The sequence below is a fragment of the Pelobates fuscus genome, chromosome 4, assembly GCF_036172605.1.
Source record: "Pelobates fuscus isolate aPelFus1 chromosome 4, aPelFus1.pri, whole genome shotgun sequence".
Taxonomy (NCBI): domain Eukaryota; kingdom Metazoa; phylum Chordata; class Amphibia; order Anura; family Pelobatidae; genus Pelobates; species Pelobates fuscus.
Window position 1 is genome coordinate 57,446,732 of NC_086320.1, and position 20,761 is coordinate 57,467,492.

The 20,761-nt window shown below is 42.2% G+C and overlaps 1 protein-coding gene across 3 annotated transcripts in view; it reads right to left on the bottom strand.

Annotated features, from left to right (window-relative positions):
- VPS13B (vacuolar protein sorting 13 homolog B) overlaps window positions 1-20,761 on the bottom strand; it is an 843,188-nt gene that overhangs the window by 733,972 nt on the left and 88,455 nt on the right. For all 3 annotated transcript variants that reach the window (XM_063451210.1, XM_063451211.1, XM_063451212.1), the window contains exons 5-7: window positions 18,755-18,922; window positions 18,014-18,195; window positions 12,943-13,114 (exon numbers count right to left, since the gene is read on the bottom strand). In XM_063451210.1, coding sequence (XP_063307280.1) covers window positions 12,943-13,114; window positions 18,014-18,195; window positions 18,755-18,922 — 522 coding nt within the window. The remainder of the gene's footprint in view (window positions 1-12,942; window positions 13,115-18,013; window positions 18,196-18,754; window positions 18,923-20,761) is intronic.

A 20,761-nucleotide genomic window follows, 5' to 3' on the forward strand; every position in this document is an offset into this window, starting at 1 on the left:
GGATTTAACTATAAATAGGACAATTACAAATAAACTTACAGGAACAATAGGTTGAAGAGGACCCTGCTCAAACGAGCTTACATTCTATAGGAGGTGGGGTGTAAAACACATTAGGACAGGAATTTACAATCAAATAAGGTGGGCTGCCCTTTAGGAGAGGGCAAGAGACAGGTATGTGAGGTAAGGGTTAGTCTTGGAGGCCATAAGCTTTCCTAAAGAGATGGGTTTTAAGGCACTTCTTAAAAGATGCAAGACTAGGGGAGAGTCTGATGGCGGTAGGCAGGCTATTCCATAGGAAGGGAGCCGCCCGCGAGAAGTCCTGCAAGCGCGAGTTGGCCGTACGAGTGCGGACAACGGACAGGAGGTGGTCACGGGCAGAACGGAGAGACCGAGAAGGGACATACCTATGGATCTGTGAGGAGATATAAGAGGGGCTAGAGTTGTTCAGTGCTTTATAGGTGTGAGTTAGTACCTTGAATTGACTCCTATAGCATACAGGAAGCCAATGTAAGGACTGGCAGAGGGGTGAGGTGTGAGAGAAACGACTAGAGAGGAAAATCAATCTAGCAGCAGCATTCATTACGGACTGTAAGGGTGCAGTACGGCTATTGGGGAGACCAATCAGGAGAGGGTTACAATAATCCATGCGGGAAATTACTAGAGCATGGACAAGCTCCTTGGTAGTATCTGGTGCAAGAAAGGGGCGGATGCGGGCTATGTTTTTAAGATGGAATCTACAGGATTTGGCAACATGCTGGATGTGAGGCTCAAAGGTGAGACCAGAGTCAAGTATGACGCCAAGACAGCGCGCTTGCAAGGATGGACTGATGTTGGTACCACAAACTTGGAGGGAGAGCGAAAGAGGAGGATCAGTATTAGGAGGAGGAAAGACAAGGAGCTCAGTTTTTGAGAGATTGAGTTTCAGAAAGCGGGAGGACATCCAGTCAGAGATGGAAGAAAGGCAAGCAGTGACACGTTGCAGGACGGCAGGGGAGAGGTCCGGGGAGGAGAGATATAGCTGGGTGTCATCAGCGTACAGGTGGTAGTGAAATCCAAAAGAGGTAATAAGTTTGCCAAGAGAGGCAGTATAAAGAGAAAATAGAAGGGGACCAAGGACGGAGCCTTGGGGAACGCCAACTGAGACAGGGCAAGGGGAGGAGGTATCATTAGAAAAGGAGACACTGAATGAGCGTTGGGAGAGATAAGAGGAAAACCACGAGAGGACAGAGTCACAGAGACCAAGTGTATGGCAGGAATAAAACCAGTTGTACTTTCAGAACTGTGTGTCGTCCAGTTGCTTGAGAGGAAGTGGGATATCTACTTGGTGTTTTCTTGTTCCCGATTTTACTCTTTGGTGATCCAGCAGAGAGAAGGCCCCTGCTTGAACTACGGCTCCGCTACAATATATATCACATTTTTGGTCAATTTTCTGTTCTAGCTATTCATATATTAATGGCTGCAAAGTTACTAGTGGCAAGATACTAGAAATCCCCTATGGTCCCATGTTGGGACTTATTTAGGTAACAGCTGGTCTGCCCAATAAAGATTGAAATGGGTATTACAACAGTATCTAAGAAAAGGTTGAAAGAATTGTTAAGCAAAATAGAACAGATATAAACTATTAAATCTAACCTCCTGACTACAATACTACAAGATGAAAAAAGTCAAAGTAGTATCAGCGCTAAAATGCCACAAAATTGAGGAGTAAATATATTGTACAGGCAGCACACCTACAGAAAAGGGAGTACCCTCTAACCCCCTATAGATAATTAGAGATAGAGCAAAAACAAAGGGAAGCCTTTAATATAAATATTTTGTACAAATAAAATAGTATGGTCCAAATAACTTCACACTAGTCCAGAATAATAAAGTCCACAATAGTAAGGAAAATTCCTGTAGAGCAGCAGTGACTCGTCACGGATGCAGACTTGCAATTTCAGTGGGACATATGGAAAAGAAGCAGAAAAACGGAAATCCAATGGTGCAGTAGGTAAATATACTTGGATATAAAGAATTATAAGTAGGTACTACTCACAATTTCCAGAGCTACAATCCAGCTCTGGTATGAAATGTGTGAAGTGGAATGATCCCCACTCAAGGATACATGGAGTATAACTTGAAATTCAATAATCCAGCAATGGTTCCAGCCGAAAATAAAAAGAATAAAATATATAGTGCTCACTGTATCTTACTGTAGTAGAAGAATAAAAAGTATGAAATGTACTCACAATATATTGAGCAGGCTTTACTGCTCGATGTATAGCGTATGGGTGGTATAATTCCCACCTAAGGATTCTTTTGGCGTCTCTTAGGATGATGAAAAACAATGTTGTCAGGCTTAAGGATAAAATAATATAAGTAATACAATAAAATAGGAAAGGAATATGGCAACCAAAATATTTAGAGCCAATATTCCTTTATTATAACAAAATATAGACTTATTAAAAACTTTTTCTAGACGCGTTTCGCCTACAACAGGCTTCTTCAAGTAGAAAATGTACTATATTTTCTTATAATAAAGGAATTTTGGCTCTAAATATTTTGGTTGCCATATTCCTTTCCTATTTTATTGTATTACTTATATTATTTTATCCTTAAGCCTGACAACATTGTTTTTCATCATCCTAAGAGACGCCAAAAGAATCCGCAGGTGGGGATTATACCACCCATACGCTATACATCGAGCAGTAAAGCCTGCTCAATATATTGTGAGTACATTTCATACTTTTTATTCTTCTACTACAGTAAGATACAGTGAGCACTATATATTTTATTCTTTTTATTTTCGGCTGGAACCATTGCTGGATTATTGAATTTCAAGTTATACTCCATGTATCCTTGAGTGGGGATCATTCCACTTCACACATTTCTTTTTTTTTTTTTTTTTTATTTTTTTTTTTTGCAGTGCATATGATTTTGACAGACATGCAGGTGGTACCCCAACGGCAGTCCTCCTGCTTATTCAATGACATTGATAACAGTGGGTTATTGGTAACATTGCACAAGTGTCACGACTAGTAATGTGGTCCAGCACGCAGAAACTATGTAAACATATACATAAGTAAGAAAAGGAAAATAATAGGAAAGAGCGTAAACCGGTCCTTAGAATGGCCGGACTAATACGCTAGAGACAGAGAATGGTCAAAGGGAAAGCCGAGGTCAAGGAAGCCAGAAAATACTCAATACCGATTAAACAAGCCAAGTCAGGGAAACCAGAGATCAGAATAACCAGGGAAACGCCAAGGATCAGGATACCAGGAAATCAGAAACACGAGAATAGCACTTTCAGGAAACCAGGAAACTGAAACCACGACATGGCAAAGTAATGGGGAAAGCTAGGGGTTTAAATACCCCTCTCTAGGCTATGATTGGTCAGAGGGCGACCTCTGACCCCAAAACGTGCGTGTGCGTTGACGTCGTGACGTCACGCACACGTTGGTATAATTCTCGGGGGCGGGGCTAGCAATAGACGCGACCACGCGGTCGGCGCCATCTTGGATCTGGGCGCGATGCCCGGAAGAACTACGTGCGCGGTTCCCGGCTCGCCGACGAGCAGGTAAGCTCGTGTAGTCGGAGCGGTCGTGCCGGTCGGGCACGACCGTGAGGCTCGGCGGGCCGGTGACCGCAACAACAAGTTTTTTGTTTAAATTAACGGTTGAATCGTTTTGAACTAGCTTAGGATAAACGTTTAAGTTCTGTCGAGTGGTTCGCTATGATGTGTCATGCATGCTTGGTGTAATCTGTGAAATATTATACTGCTCAGCAATCCCATGGTGTAGGTATAAGCATGTTGTATCTAATCAAAATAGGTAACGCCAATAGGGCTGTGCAGGGCTAATCTCTGGCTAAACACATACATGTGTAGGTGCAAAATATAATAAGATAGATGGTGGGGTGGATGGCCTGTCACAGGATAGCCTGTCAACATGCTAGGTAAAGCTAATAACCTGCAGGTAAGGCTAGATGAGTGAAGTAGTTTACAGTTCTATAGGTACACATACTGCGAGGTGAGTGTCTGGGCTGTGGGTTGTTACCAGCAATGACAGTGTCCCGTCAAATTGACTCTTTCAGCCTATGCCCTCTCGGCGTATAGAGCTGTCCAATATGAGGGTAACGCGCTGGGGGGCTACCCACTCACTTGGTGACATGATGCCTGGCCACCGCTTGCCTGGGAGGCGGTTCACAGGTGGTTGCGTGGAACTCTTCTTGTGGCTTAGGGTGGACGTTGTTGTAATGGGGCTCTGCGCTCCACAGTAGTGGCGGGTAGGACATCGGTCTGAAGCCCGTGTTCCCAGCCAGCAGTGCAGCCTCCGCAGATGATTTCGTTTTGTTTTAGGAGCCTTCTTGCGGGCGCCGCCAGCCTGAGGTAGGGGTGCACTTTGCTGTGATGTTTGTTTGCTCGTTAGGGGGTTGTTGGGGTCCCGGACGTTCTGCGGTCCCCTGTGGACGCCTGGCCTCCGCTGTCGCGGTCGTTGCTTTGTGGTTGTGGTCGGGGGGGCCCGCAGTCCACGCGGTTCTGAGTTAGGCTGTTCTGTGTTTCTTTGTATCTCCTTGCCCAGTGGTGGCCCTCGACCTCTGCGGTTTTCACGGTTTCCTGTTCTTCTCCTTTGTGGGGTCTGCTGGGTGGCCATCCGAGCTTCCAGCTTGTCCCAAAGTTTCTGGAATGCTTTGTTTAGGCGTTGGACCATGAGGTCCACCGGATTCGGTCCGATCCCTTCTGAGCTGTGCAGCTTGTGCCTCCGTGTCGAGCTCTCTACCTCCATCTTGGGTGGCCTGTATCAGTCTGCCAGTCACTGTGCGGGTGTACGGGGCAAGCTTGGGGGGACCGGGATAACCCCCACCGGTCCAAAGGGGGGGGGGCAACTCAGGTCGGGTATCCCACCACTGATTAAAGCTGTAGTTGGTAGGCCGCAAAGCCTCGTGTCTCGTTTTAACAGCGGCGGGTCGGCCCACGAGAGGTATCTTCGGAACCGCCAGTGAGTCAGGAACAATCAGCTTCTCGTGTTGTATCTGGATTTCCCTTTGGTTCACTATATTTGCCACTTTTGAGATCTCAAACACAGGAGCTCATGTAGCATGCTTCTGGTCTGCTCAGTAGCCTGGCTCCGCCCCCCACTTCACACATTTCATACCAGAGCTGGATTGTAGCTCTGGAAATTGTGAGTAGTACCTACTTATAATTCTTTATATCCAAGTATATTTACCTACTGCACCATTGGATTTCCGTTTTTCTGCTTCTTTTCCATATGTCCCACTGAAATTGCAAGTCTGCATCCGTGACGAGTCACCGTTGCTCTACAGAAATTTTCCTTACTATTGTGGACTTTATTATTCTGGACTAGTGTGAAGTTATTTGGACCAAACTATTTTATTTGTACAAAATATTTACATTAAAGGCGCACCCTTCCCTTTGTTTTTGCTCTCTCTCTAAATACTACAAGATGAGTTGATTTGTAATACGATCTGTTGAAGTCCTAGACACACTCGTTTCCCTCGCAGGGACAAAAAAAAAATAATTATAATTAAGAGTAATTTCATATTATTAAATGTTGACTTGTGATGTAATGTTTAACTTTCATATATGAATATGTGGCAAAGTAAATGGAGTAAAGGGGAGTAAAATGTTTTTTATACATATACACATGACTGTTTTTATGTTGTATTGTATTTGGCTGTGTATTTACAAATATATTAGAAATAAAAATCAAATGTGTAAAAAAAATATATATCTATCTATCCATCCATATATCTATCAAAAAAGATTAAAAAAAGAAGAAGAAAAGGTGTTTGTTTGGGCTGGACCCTCGCTACCTCCTCTTCCTGTAAATCAAACTGGTGTTTATCAGATTATGTAAGATTTTTCAATTAGCATCTGGATAATATTTTGAGAGTTGGTGAATGTTGATCCAAGCAGAAATCGGACTCCCATTGCAAAGTTAAGAAGATTGCTTCTTTTGGATTGACAGCAGAGTCAGAGATGTGTGAATGGGACTTCAGAGACTTCAGCTTATATTAGAACGTAACTATGTGCTGTTTAATTTATTTGTTTGTCTCATGAACCCGTTGTACAGTGTTGCAGAAAATGTTGACTCTCTATAAATCAGGAAAATCAATTTGGATGCTAAATTTGATCCAGATACCAGGACTGCTATTTTTAGAATCTAATTTTGAAATGGCAATGTTATGCCAAAAGAAAACAAAAAGAGACGGGGGAGGAGTGAATTATAAAATAAAAAATAATGCCTGTTGCAGCCCCTCACCCCATATGCTGTGATAAACTGTGTCTGCCTGCAAAAAAAAGCACTTTGAAGATTTTCTTAGAATCCCTGAGAAATGATAGAGGCATATGTTATATATGTTATATAAAAAATTGCAAAGGAAGAGAGGCTACTGGGCACCAGATGTTATTTAATACTGATGCAATGGATGTGTTTAAAAATAAAAAATAAACTGCATATGTATGCTTGGCATATTAACTGACCCAAAAAGGGAAAACAAGTTAAAAAATGATTACCATCATCTTAAATTTAAAATTTTAAAGCCACAGTCCATGAAAATTATTACAGACCCCTATAACAAAAGTAATGCTGTTTTTTGTTTGTTTGCTTAATTTTAATTTGTATGCTGAAGCATAAACATACATTAAAATTAACCAAATAAAAAAAAAAATCTTCCTCTGTATTACCATGACCATTGATTCATTATCAAGACTTTCACCCAGTCTCCACTCATTCAAATAATCATTGAAAACTCACTCCTTCAAGAAAGCATATCAATTAAACTGTTAGCAGGTTTTTATCCCCCACCCTCCATGACTCCTCTCCTGCAACTGTCAAAAATTACCTACTAAGCCCTCAGTGAATACTTTTGTAACAACCTACTTCGTACCCCTACTTTTACCCTTTGTATCACTATACCCCACTCCCTCTAGACTGTAAGCCCATTGTACAGCGCTACGGAATCTGATGGCGCTATATAAATAATAAAATAATAATAAGCCCTACACTGCTTGTTCTATTAGAGGTGGATGCACTGTGTATTCCTGGGGTTCTTCAACATTTGTTGTCAGGGACCCAAATTAGCTCCATGACTTATTCAACTGTAAATTTAGCTCATTGGCCCATTATTCAATATGTTTTATTCTAAATTCTGAATTCACTCTTTCCTATGTCATCTAGCTGCTCAGTGAAATGAGGAAAGCATTGCAGGTCAATAAATATTAGATTTGGGCATTCATTTTTAGACAAGCACTTTTTCGGCTGAAGTTTCAGCAATTCGTTCGAAAGACGAATTGTTAAATACAACAAATAAAACAAAGAAGAAATTGCTTGTTGGAAGAAATGTCATCCTTCTTAGTTCATTTATTTTAGTTCATTTCTCCCAATTTAGGGAGTTATCTGCTAAAAAACAACAGAAGGCAGCCGTGGCATGGTTCAGATTCCATTCATCCGAAATTCTAAAATGAAAATGATGCCCAGTTTTCATCCAAAGGCTACTTCAGAAACTGACACAATTCGGTTAGGACGAAACAACATTTTTAGTGGTGTGCAAGTGTAATAAATATAACGAGAACAGTTGCCTAGAGTGTGATGAATATGACGCGCCTGTCCCAACCACTGGTAAACCAATAAAATTGCACGGGGGCCGAATATTAAGTAATGATCTAGGCGTTAAAAACCCTTGGTCAATACATATAAAAATACAAGGGTTTATTTACTAAACAACTTATTATTGTGAATTGAAAACCAAAATGTAACCAATTCTAGCATAAATTAAAAACGTTCCAATTCAGCTGCAGTCACAGATTTTTGAACAAATCTTTAATTCTTCTAAAGTAATTCAGTCATTATGAAACCAAAAACTCCTAGTGTACGCTGTATGCATAGACGACAGCAATATTGTTTAGGGTTTCCCAAAAATATATTCTTAAACATATTGGGAAATATAATTGTTTGTGCATTACAATTTGACATCACGTTACATTTTAATAATATGTTAATGCAGAATTATGAACAGAACAAATTTTGCCCAGGTTGCTGAAAGGGAGAGAAATGTACCGAGCCCCCTTATCTGATGTCATGGTGTCTGTCGCTTTCTGTATGACATAGCCTGATCAGCGAGAAGCCCACCACACGATCACAAAACGATTTGCAGTTTATAGACTTAATCCCTGTGGTCTGTGTGAAAACACAAGCCTGTGACAGCAAGAAATATACACATTCAGTCAGACATGTCAATCTACTTGCTTACTCCAGGAAGCCCACAAATGAGTGTAATTTCAATACCAATATTTGGTTTGGTTTCTGTTCCTGTTAAAATATCACAAGATAGCCTTTACTCCCTTATTTCGATGAATTATTTCTGTTATTATGAATTTCACATTTTATAGTACATTGTAAAAAAAAAAATAAAAAAAAAAAAAAATAAGGCATTTCAAATTAAGTAATAAGTGAGGCAGCAGAAGTTCAGATGTTGTTTTAGGTTACTGAATATGACATCAAAACATTTCTCATGTAACATGAGTTTTCATTTCTTACACTGGGTCGTCATGTGTAGAATGAATCTAATATTCTGCGATCGCCAGGTAACTGCCCACTACTTACTGTAGTGACAAGTGGTTTTCCGGTGCTATAGGCACCCTTATGACACGAAGAACTGTCTAATGAAGATGTTCTGAAGGATTTATATTGGTATATATGATATAACAATTGAACAACAAATAAAGAACAATACCAAAAGACTTCTTTTTGCAAGAAAAAACCATAGTTAGTGTCCCTGTAAAACATTTTTTTATCAATTTAAGTAGCTGTCAGCAATGAGTCTGATCCGGTTGGATACTTTCCACATTCACAAATTAGAGAATAATAAGGAACTCCCACAACCTCCAATCCTCTATGGTAGAGAATCATTGCAGACTGCAGATCATACGTTCTCGTCGTAAGTCCAGAAATTATTTATTTATTGCTATACCTACTATGTGCAACAAGAATGGTTTATCATAAACATACTTCCAAAATACTTATGTAAATAATTAACACATTAAAGGTACACTATAAAAGCACCCAGACCACTTCAGCTCATTAAAGCGGTCTGGGTGCAGTGTCCCTTTTGCACTTAGTGCTGCAATGTAAATCATTGCAGTTCCAGACAAACTATAATGTTTACATTGCAGATCTAAATCTGCCATCAGTGTCTCTCTACCAGACGGCCACTAGAGGCACTTCCTGCATCAAACAGACCTTTGGTCCAGTATCTGACGATGGACGTCCTCACATTTTGTGTGAAGATATCCAGCGCCAGATTTTTCACCATAGGAAAGCATTGTTTCAATGCTTTCCTATGGGGGCCTAATGCACGTGCGGCATTTACCGCGCATAAGCACCCGCTCATCGCAGGACAGAGGAGGAGGTGAGCCGTGACCCAGCACAGAGGGACATCGACGCTGGGATAAAGCAAGGGTTTTTAACCCCTTATTTACCACCTCAGGGCGTGCAAGGGAGGTGGTAGGCAGTGGGAGCTATAGTGCCAGGAATACAGCTTTGTATTCCTGGCACTTATAGTATCCCTTTAAAAATAAAAAAATGACACAAATTTTTTTTTTTCTTACCTATACCCAAACAGTATACAATACACAAAATTGCTACTTTGTCCTAAGTTTATATGTTTTGCATTTACACCACGTTTTCAAATAAATGTAGTGCTTTTTTTTTTTTTAAATAACTCGGAGGCGAAGGAGTTAAAGGATTCTACTGATGTCAACAGACATTTGTTCATCTATATCTACACACTAAGTGGAGAATTGGGAGGAAAACGGTGTTTAATGTCACTACGGCAATGTTTTTCCTTTCATATTAATTATTTTTTACAGATGTAGTACACTATTATAGATGACAGATATAATGAATGCAATTCCATAAACCTATATGATATGGAAATGCTACAAGGTGTTTTCTATTGCAGTAAATCAAGGGTTACAGAACATTTGAAACATTTAACTCTAAAAACCATGTCAGCAGTCAATTACATTCTGTAATTGCGACTGTCATATATGACAATCGTTATCTGCAAGTTGTTAAAAACAGATGCTCATTGTCCATCCCCTCTCTTTGGCTCTGATTTTTACAGAGCTGAAACTTAGTTCAAAGTTACATTTCGCCTGTGATCATTTAAAATACAAAAGATTGAAACTCTGAGGTTTCAGTAGACGATAATAATGATTTACCGCAAAGTTTAATTTTGAATGCTATCTTTTGATCAATTCAATGATTCATTAAGTGATAATAGACATGACTGTAGGATTACAAAGCCATTTTGTGTGTCTAGTGAATGGTCTGGAAAAAGGTTGTCAAAGAACAGAGTCCATAGAACAGGTGTGACCCAAAAGGACTTTCCTACAAGTCGATGCCCTTTATTCTGTTACATCATAGTTTTAGTTGGATCAGCTTAAAAAAAACACATTATTCCAAAATATCTATGGTCCACCCTAGAAACTGTTGGATAACCCCGGACCTACAACTGCTTAGGCGCTGGTCAGTGGCAGCTGGTGAAGTTTTAAGATATTTGGACGCCAGACCCAATCCCCAATGTTACTTCTCCCTGTATAGTACAGAGATACTCCTACACTACAGAGTTGAGCAAAATGCAGAGATTCTCATACAATATAACAATCTTGGCACAACATAAAGGTACCTGTAAAATACATTGAGATAATCATACCACTAACAGAGCTAAGGAAAAAATAAGGATACAATACCCATAGCTGTAACACAACGATACCTATACAATACACTGAGCTGGGTAGACTACCTAGCTACCTATACAACATGCAGAGCCGAGTAAAATACAGAGAAATATCACACAGAGCTGAGATAATATAAGTAGATAATATAACTATCCCTCACAGCCAGAATCACTCTGATGGATTACACAGAGCCACAATACAGGGATAATAACTCAGTACATGTCTGTGTATAATGCTCCATCTCTATCTCATCTGTCTATCTTCCTAGCCCTCTCTTAGCTATCCCTCACATGATCTGATCTTTAGTGGTCAGATCAGTCCTCAGAGTCACAGCCCCAGTCCTGCAGTTTGAAGCTTCACAACCTTTCAACTAGTCACAGCATGACTGCCTCAGCTGTGCAGTGACTGAGCACTTTAAAGAAGTAGGTGGTTATGGGCAGTAGGAGTTATTAAAACTATTAGTGACAGGCAGCACAGTGCTCTGTGTCAGAAATGGCAGACCTCATGAAGTCACTGGGATTATTGGGGGAGAGAAAAAGGTAATATACACTTTCATATGTCAGGGGCACAGGCATAACCAGAAACTAAAGGGCCCCAGTGCAACAATTCCACCTCTCCTCCCCGGCGCTCTCCACCCACGCGGTTCTCTTAGCTGGGAGGAAGTGAAGGCTTCCTCCCAGCGCCAGCGGGCGCTCTGACGTCATCACTGGGGCCCGGTCATGCTCTTAAAGTGCCCCAGCGCTGACCGGGCCCAAGGCAATTCATTGCCATCGTATGGCCCCAAGAGATTGGGGAGCATGGGCCATCCGATGGGCCCCTTCAATGCGGCCACGACGATTGTTCCGTGTGGCCGGGGGCCGCACCACAATCTCGGCGGGCAACGCGGTCCCCGGGGTTTGAAGGGCGGCCGGGCCACCTGGAGTGACGGGCCTGGTCGCAGCTGCGACCCCGGCAGTTCTGATAGTGGTCAGGGGCCAGAAACGGCTGTGTTTTCTCTCTATGTTACTTCCAAGATGGCTTCTTGTTCCCCTCTCCTGTGTTCACTGTAACCCCACCCCCTGGTGCTATGAGCCAATAATGGCTTCTCAATAGAGAGACAAATAGCATGCCTTCACTCATGGTCAGCTGGCTCTGCTGCACAAAAATGGCAAACCAGTGGAAATTCCTTCTTAAAGGAACTAGATAGGAGAAAAACCTGCTGAAACAGAAAAGATTTCAAACCAGCCCCATTTTGTTAAAATGGCGAGATGCTCTCAAGAAAGCTTCTCCAAACAGCTACCAACGATGGGAGAGGGGCCCTGCAGACCTGAAACCTATTACAGAATTATAGAGACACTTTTCTTTCTCTTTTTTTATTGACTTACCACCCTCCCTTCCAGAAAAAGAATCTTAGTGTTTATAAACTACTGCAAATACAATTTTTTGCCATATAAAAACTGGCTGTGCACTGCCCCACTGCCCCTATAGACAAGCCTAATCTGCCAAGTGTGAACAGACAAATTACCTGAAATTGAAAGACACACATCAGAAATTTTAGCAATCTATATCAGTGGTTCCCAACCAAGCCATTGAGGCCCACCCACAGTACAGTTTCAGACATTTTCAAATTCTGTTCCAATAGAGATACTGCTAAAACGTGAACTGTAGGTATGCCTTGTGGACTGCCTTGATTGGTTAGGAGTCCATTGATCTATGCTCACTAAATAAATATATATATATATATATATATATATATATATATATATATATATATATATATATATATATATATATATATATATATATATATATATATATATACACACACACACACACACACCGTATATACTCATGGTAAGCAAAGCTGGCCTACCTATTGAAACAAAGGTTTTACTTTGTAGCATCATAAATGGGAAATCTCCAGTGTAAGTGTAAGCCAAATAAATGCTGGTTGTGTTTTGTTTCCAGACAGACCAGGGCGTGCAAGCCTCTCTCTAAACCTCAGCGCGTGTACACCTCTCCATCAGCAAGGCACTATTAGGCCTACATTGTTACGCTAAATGCTGACTTTGATATTAAACAAAACTGCATGTTGGCCAGATAGCACGTACTGATACGCTAACCTTCCAAATCAATTAATTTCCAAACCTGCAGGGCTCCGATTTAGTGATTAAACACTAGTGCAATCACTATCGTTATTCTTTCAGAATAGTGGCACTTACCAGGCATGTTAACTACTGTATCCTTAGGGTTACTGGGTGGATCCTCTGCCTCTTCCTTCGTGTTTCCTATTTCTCCGTAATACAGGGCAATTCCCAGCTGCATAATGCGGATGAACATAGGGAGTTGCTGGTCAGTTAGAGAAAGCTTCAAACTATCAACCATTGTGTGGATCTGCAGGAAACAAAAACAAAAAAAAGGTGTTCAGTCACGCAGTCACAGAATATCCGAGGGTAATTATAAGGGCAACCTGAGAAAAAGGGGGAAGATTACACAATCATCAAGGCATGAAGAAAAAAAAAAATCTTCCCTCTAACAGATCTCAAAAATGCCATACATCATATAACTATAAAATATCATATAACACTGCAAAAGGTTTACAAAATAAATAATGCCTTCATACAAAGAGTGTTTACATAAGATACATTGTGAGAGATATAAAAAATGTATGAAATGTGCCTGTTATATAAAACATTGCTGCAAGAAGCTTTGTACTCGGAAAAGGAATAGAAATTTAACAGATGAGAAATAAAAATATAAAACAATTGCCTTTTTGTAGCCTTATTGATTCCATGAGAACAGCACTGGGAGACGCTAATTTTCACGACTTAAAACTTGTGCAGCCAACATCATACACTGTACATTGATATGGTCTGTGACCCGAAACATTTTTATTAAAGCCACAGCACTGAGGTGCATCTAATATTCTAGTTTGTGGTTATCCTGTTCCTCACTTATTGGTTTGTACTATTTATGCCACTATTTGGAGCGATAGCGGCTTTAGAACTTGCTACACAGAGGTGAATATATCTGCTTTGATTTTTTTTTATTTCATTCTGTTTTGATGTTTATTTTTACGGATACTGCAGTATATTTTTGCCTCTAATTTTTGTCTTTTCTTTCTCAACATTATTATGTACTTCACCAGACTGACTGTATGTTCATAAAACTATATGGACTAAAATATAATGCGGCCATTCTGTGTATAATGATATTTAGAAAGATATGCATCATCAAGCAGTACACCAACAGTAACTATTGTGGTATAATCAGCCATATACAGTACTGCATAATTTGTCATCCGTTTGGTTAAAAATATACAGAATGGAAGTATATGTGAAAAATACTAAATAACACAAATAATCACAGCTTTTATGTGTTGGATTCAAAAATATATCCCAGTCAAGACTGTCCCTATTTAAAGGGACACGCTAAGCTCCATAACCACTACAGTTCACGGCAGTGGTTATGGTGCAAGTAGGCTAATAGAGTAGAGGAAGGCAATGATTAGCTCAGTGTGCCTGCTGACAATATCAGCCAATACAAATATGGCCAAAATTTATATTGCTAAAGGGGAGGAGTAACTTCAGCATTCACAATATGGAGATTGCGGGACAGAGTGTTATACTAACTAGTTAGATTCAGGCCCACCTCAGACGTAATATTAAAAAAAAACTTGCGTTTTACTCATCTTATTACCGCTGAAGCACTGATCTCACCATGGCCGTAGCTCCTCTGGCTGAAATCATCATTAGTGATGATCTCAGCCAATCCAATTTGCGAAGGGAAGCATTGGAAGGCTAGTGTGCAGGTGCAGCAATCGTCGGGCTCTGCCAATCAGAATCTCCTCATAGAGAAGCACTGACTAAGTGCATTTTTAAATCGAGCATTCAGCATCTCCATGCAGAAGCCTGCAGATCGCACCAAGGAAGCTCTTGTAGTGGCAGCAGGGCCGGTGCAAAGATTTCTGCCGCCCTAGACAAAGATCCATTTTACCGCCCCCTCATGTCACTCACTCACTGACAGACACACACACTCACTGACAAACACCGACCCACTTACTAGCAGACACACACACACTGACAGAAAAACACACACACACTGACAGAAAAACATACACTCACTCACAGACAGTCACACACTCACTGAGACAGTCACACACTCACTGAGACAGTCACACACTCACTGAGACAGTCACACACTCACTGAGACAGCCACACACTCACTGAGACAGCCACACACTCACTGAGACAGTCACACACTCACTGAGACAGTCACACACTCACTGAGACAGTCACACACTCACTGAGACAGTCACACACTCACTGAGACAGTCACACACTCACTGACAGACAGACAGCCACACACTCACTGACAGACAGACAGACAGCCACTCACTGACAGACAGACAGCCAGCCACTCACTGACAGACAGACAGCCACTCACTGACAGACAGACAGCCACTCACTGACAGACAGACAGACAGCCACTGACAGACAGACAGCCACTCACTGACAGACAGACAGACACTCACTGACAGACAGACAGCCACTCACAGACAGACAGACAGACAGACAGCCACTCACTGACAGACAGACAGCCACTCACTGACAGACAGACAGCCACTCACTGACAGACAGACAGCCACTCACTGACAGACAGACAGCCACTCACTGACAGACAGACAGCCACTCACTGACAGACAGACAGCCACTCACTGACAGACAGACAGACAGCCACTGACAAACAGGCAGACAGCCACTCACTGACAGACAGACAGACAGCCACTCACTGACAGACAGACAGCCACTCGCCGACAGACAGACAGCCACTCGCCGACAGACAGACAGCCACTCGCCGACAGACAGACAGCCACTCGCCGACAGACAGACAGCCACTCGCCGACAGACAGACAGCCACTCGCCGACAGACAGACAGCCACTCGCCGACAGACAGACAGCCACTCGCCGACAGACAGACAGCCACTCGCCGACAGACAGACAGCCACTCGCCGACAGACAGACAGACAGCCACTCGCCGACAGACAGACAGACAGCCACTCGCCGACAGACAGACAGCCAGCCACTCGCCGACAGACAGACAGCCAGCCACTCGCCGACAGACAGACAGCCACTCGCCGACAGTCAGACAGCCACTCGCCGACAGACAGACAGCCACTCGCCGACAGACAGACAGCCACTCGCCGACAGACAGACAGCCACTCGCCGACAGACAGACAGCCACTCGCCGACAGACAGACAGCCACTCGCCGACAGACAGACAGCCACTCGCCGACAGACAGCCACTCGCCGACAGACAGCCACTCGCCGACAGACAGCCACTCGCCGACAGACAGACAGCCACTCGCCGACAGACAGACAGCCACTCGCCGACAGACAGACAGCCACTCGCCGACAGACAGACAGCCACTCGCCGACAGACAGACACTCGCCGACAGACAGACACTCGCCGACAGACAGACACTCGCCGACAGACAGACAGCCACTCGCTGACAGACAGCCACTCGCTGACAGACAGCCACTCGCTGACAGAGAGCCACTCGCTGACAGAGAGCCACTCGCTGACAGAGAGCCACTCGCTGACAGAGAGCCACTCGCTGACAGACAGCCACACACTCGCTGACAGGCAGCCACACACTCGCTGACAGGCAGCCACACACTCGCTGACAGGCAGCCACACACTCGCTGACAGGCAGCCACACACTCGCTGACAGGCAGCCACACACTCGCTGACAGGCAGCCACACACTCGCTGACAGGCAGCCACACACTCGCTGACAGGCAGCCACACACTCGTTGACAGTCACACACTCGCTGATAGTCACACACTCGCTGACAGTCACACACTCGCTGACAGTCACACACTCGCTGACAGTCACACACTCGCTGACAGACACACTATCGCTGACAGACAGTCACACACTCGCTGACAGACAGTCACACACTCGCTGACAGACAGTCACACACTCGCTGACAGACCGTCACACACTCGCTGACAGACCGTCACACACTCGCTGACAGACCGTCACACACTCGCTGACAGACCGTCACACACTCGCTGACAGACCGTCACACACTCGCTGACAGACCGTCACACACTCGCTGACAGACCGTCACACACTCGCTGACAGACCGTCACACACTCGCTGACAGACCGTCACACACTCGCTGACAGACCGTCACACACTCGCTGACAGACCGTCACACACTCGATGACACACAGTCACACACTCGATGACACACAGTCACACACTCGATGACAGACAGTCACACACTCGATGACAGACAGTCACACACTCACTGACAGTCACACACTCACTGACAGACAGTCACACACTCACTGACAGTCACACACTCACTGACAGACAGTCACACACTTACTGACATACATACAGTCACTCACTCACCGACAATCAAACACTCACCTCCCTGGGGTCCAGTGTGAAGCAGCTCCTCACTCCTCCAGCATGCTGTTTATTTAGTATGCCGGGGCCGGAATGACATCATATTCCGGCTCCCGGCATCACAGAGGGCGCGCGAGGGAGGAGTTGCAAGAACAGCCTCCCTTGTCGCCTGCCAGCACCTGCCTCCTGGCCCCCCTGTGACAGGGCTCCTCTCGGCACCCCCACCTTTGGGCACCTTGAGGAGCAGCCCGGCACTGGGGGCGGCTCAAGAGCCGCTCTCCCAGCGCTGCGGCCCCAGACAGGGTGAGCCCACCAGGAAACATCCCGGTGGGCGCCCCCAGCAGGCCGGCGCCCTAGGCGAATGCCTAGTTCGCCTAACATTGGCGCTGGCCCTGAGCGGCGGTCAGATTAGCAGACATTATTGGTAGTGTTAAACAGCAATGTAAATACTACTTTTCTCTGAAAAGGAAGCGTTTACACTGGACAGCCGGGAACAACAGTCTCTTTGCCCTAGATCTACTACATTAATATGTAGTGGTTCAATTACCTAGAGTGTCTTTAATAATCTTGCTAACTGATTAAGCCAAATTGATTTTACTTCCTCCTCTTCCATTTAGACAGCTAATTTTAGAAGGCACAAAAAATCATTTAAGGGAACTGCAACATCATGTGAGACTTTCATCTGTTTTAAATAAAATGAAAAAATAAAAAACATCAATTACCTTACTTATGTGATACGGAAGAACACAGATACAGGTTTTATTTTATAAAGATTAGGATGTCTGTAAAATGGTGGCTTCTGTTTGAAGATGATCTGCAATACACAGATTTCAACACTTACACAAACAATTCGAACCTTCCAGAACTTACCTTAATCACCGATGGCATTTTAGAGTTAAGACTGTCGTAAGTAAAGTGCAATCGGGTTCGGAAGGAGCACTTGTACAGCAGTGGATCCTGGTAAAATTCAATCTTACCGCTGGCGTTTCTTTTATCAAGGCAAACTGTGCAGTCTGAAAAGTTAATAACTTTCCTGAGGACCAGTTCAGTGGCTAAAACACAAAACAAAAAGTTAATTGATTTAAGTTAGCTGTGTCAGAAACAAATGGAAAAATAAAACAACTGTGCAAAGAGCAACTGAAACTCTAAATATAAAACAAGAAAGTATATCCTTTAGAACAATATTTTGGTTATTAGAAATAATCTCCTTTAAATGACTGACTCACCATATTTATTTTTCTATCTGCTACCGTAGCAACTGGAGGTCATTTCTGGTCTAAAGGCCATCCTTAAGAAATCACAGACTACACATGGGCAGGGCAAAGTGCGTCTTTCATCTGTCGCGGTTACAAAGGGAACCAAATGTGTGGCTCAGTGTCATGGGAGTTGCAGAACAGCAACAACTGGCCCTGTTTCTCATGTTATACCCTAATAAGTGATTTCAATAACCAATTGGGGATATTATATTTTAACGACCGGTTTCAGATTACAATCCTATTATCTACATTAAAAAAAGTGCAGTGCAAATGATCAGAACAATCAGAATATGCAAGTTTAAGATAAAAAGAGGCTACATAAGTAAGCAATATAAAAGAGGGAGCATCTTCTCACCCAAAATGTCCATGAATGCCCTGTCCCAAAATTCATCCACTGTGTAACACTCTGCACAAGTGATATTGACAGACAGAACGATATCATCTTCCACATATTTTAAGATAAGGTTGTTCACTACAATGTTCACGTTGTTGACGACACGTCGAATCAAGCTTTGGACATAACCTACAAGAAGAAGTTTATTGGGCTTTTACATTTTTCTAATATGAAAGGATTTTCCGGTTATAAAACATTAGCCTGTTTTGTTGGGTTTTTTTTGCCAAAAAGGTAAAATTCATCCAAGTTTATTGTTTGTGCTTTACAAAAAGAAAGACAATGTTTTAGGTTTAATTTATCAATGTCTTCATTGACTAGACAATTAATACCTAAAAAGAACAGAGATCAAAAATGTGATTTAAAAGAACGTACATTTAATTTGTAAACAATGGAAATGCATGCAGATTTAGAACAGTTTTCATCTTCAAATTGTAAGCCTAAAATAGAAACCGCTGCATATATGCATGTTTGCAGATTAAATATTTAAAGATGAACACGTACAGATTTACAAAATCCTTTCTGAAATCGCATACATATTGTATTAATTAATAAATGCAGGTTTATCTAAACAAGCAGCCACGGGACACCTTACCCCATAAAATTTCCTGATTTAATTATCTAATCAACTGAAATGAATAATCATCAAAACTGATCTATTGGAACCATAAAATATCTAGCTTCTCACTGAGCCAGCACCTGCTAATCCAAAGGGAAGAAGACTATTTGAATGTGCTCAGCCGTATCGTCCGGCGAACAACACACTCCTTCATTCTTTCTCAGAAAAGGGGTAAAGAGCTCATCAATGAAGCTCAGGAAAGAAATGTTATCCAGCCTATCTTCATATTTTTCCTGTATAAGGAAAGTATTAAGCACTATTAGCTGCTGCAATTAGGGCACAGAAATAAACAGATAACTGCATCGAGCAGATGTGAAATGTTACTGATTTTCCTTTCCACCATAGCAAAGGAAAATATCCTCTCTTAGACATATTGTGATTTTTGGCTAGGTTTACCAAACACAGAATTATCATCATCATCATCATTAGAATAATTATTATTAAAGGGACAGTTGGAGTTGCAATTTGGAAAGGGGGGAGGAGGGGTGTTCCTGCTTCTAAAACACTGGCAACATTGAATAATGTACTTTTGATCAATTCATTTATTTTTTATTTTGTTTCTTATCAAAATTTTACACATACACTACATAACCTATTTAAGATATCTAAATGGTAGACAGGCACAAATATGTAATGTACAGACACAAACAGTACTTCCAACAGCCACTGGTAACGGCATGGCATGTCCCCGTTCACAGTAGGATTATAAAAACAGTTAAATTCTAGTGTAGACAGGGACATTTTTTGTTCTGTAACAGTTAAGACCATAAAATCAATAGACATCACTCGATCAGTTGCAAAGTACAAAATCACAACTATAAGATATCCCTTCACCTTCCCTTATTACTATGATGTAAGATAGTTTAAAAAAAAAAAAAGAAAATGAATCCGTTTTACTGCCCTTTATAAAATCGATTTGCCAAAGACAGTTAAGAGAATATCAAACAGTGGCACTGATAAACAGAACCTAATCATTGCATCATACTAGTAAGGAGGTTTATTGGTTGACGAAAAAAAAAAATTCCTCTTGATTCCATTAATACAAAACTCGGACTTTGCGCAGCAAATATTCTTATGTCAAACGTTGCAAGTACTGTATCCCTATTTAGGGCCCTAATACCACCCCTGTTTACTCTCATAATGTCTCTCTTTTCTAGGAGCTCCATATTGTTGGTGTGTCTGAGTATACTCACAGTATTGTGCCTTTAAACTACAATAAAAGTGTTTAGAAATCAGTCTGTAAATAAGATACATCGTTCTTGTTCTAAATTACAGTTTAGTTGCATAAATTGTTATTCTCAAGTCACCTAAAATTTCTCATAAAAGCCTCGCGCCTGGTCACACCCCACTTA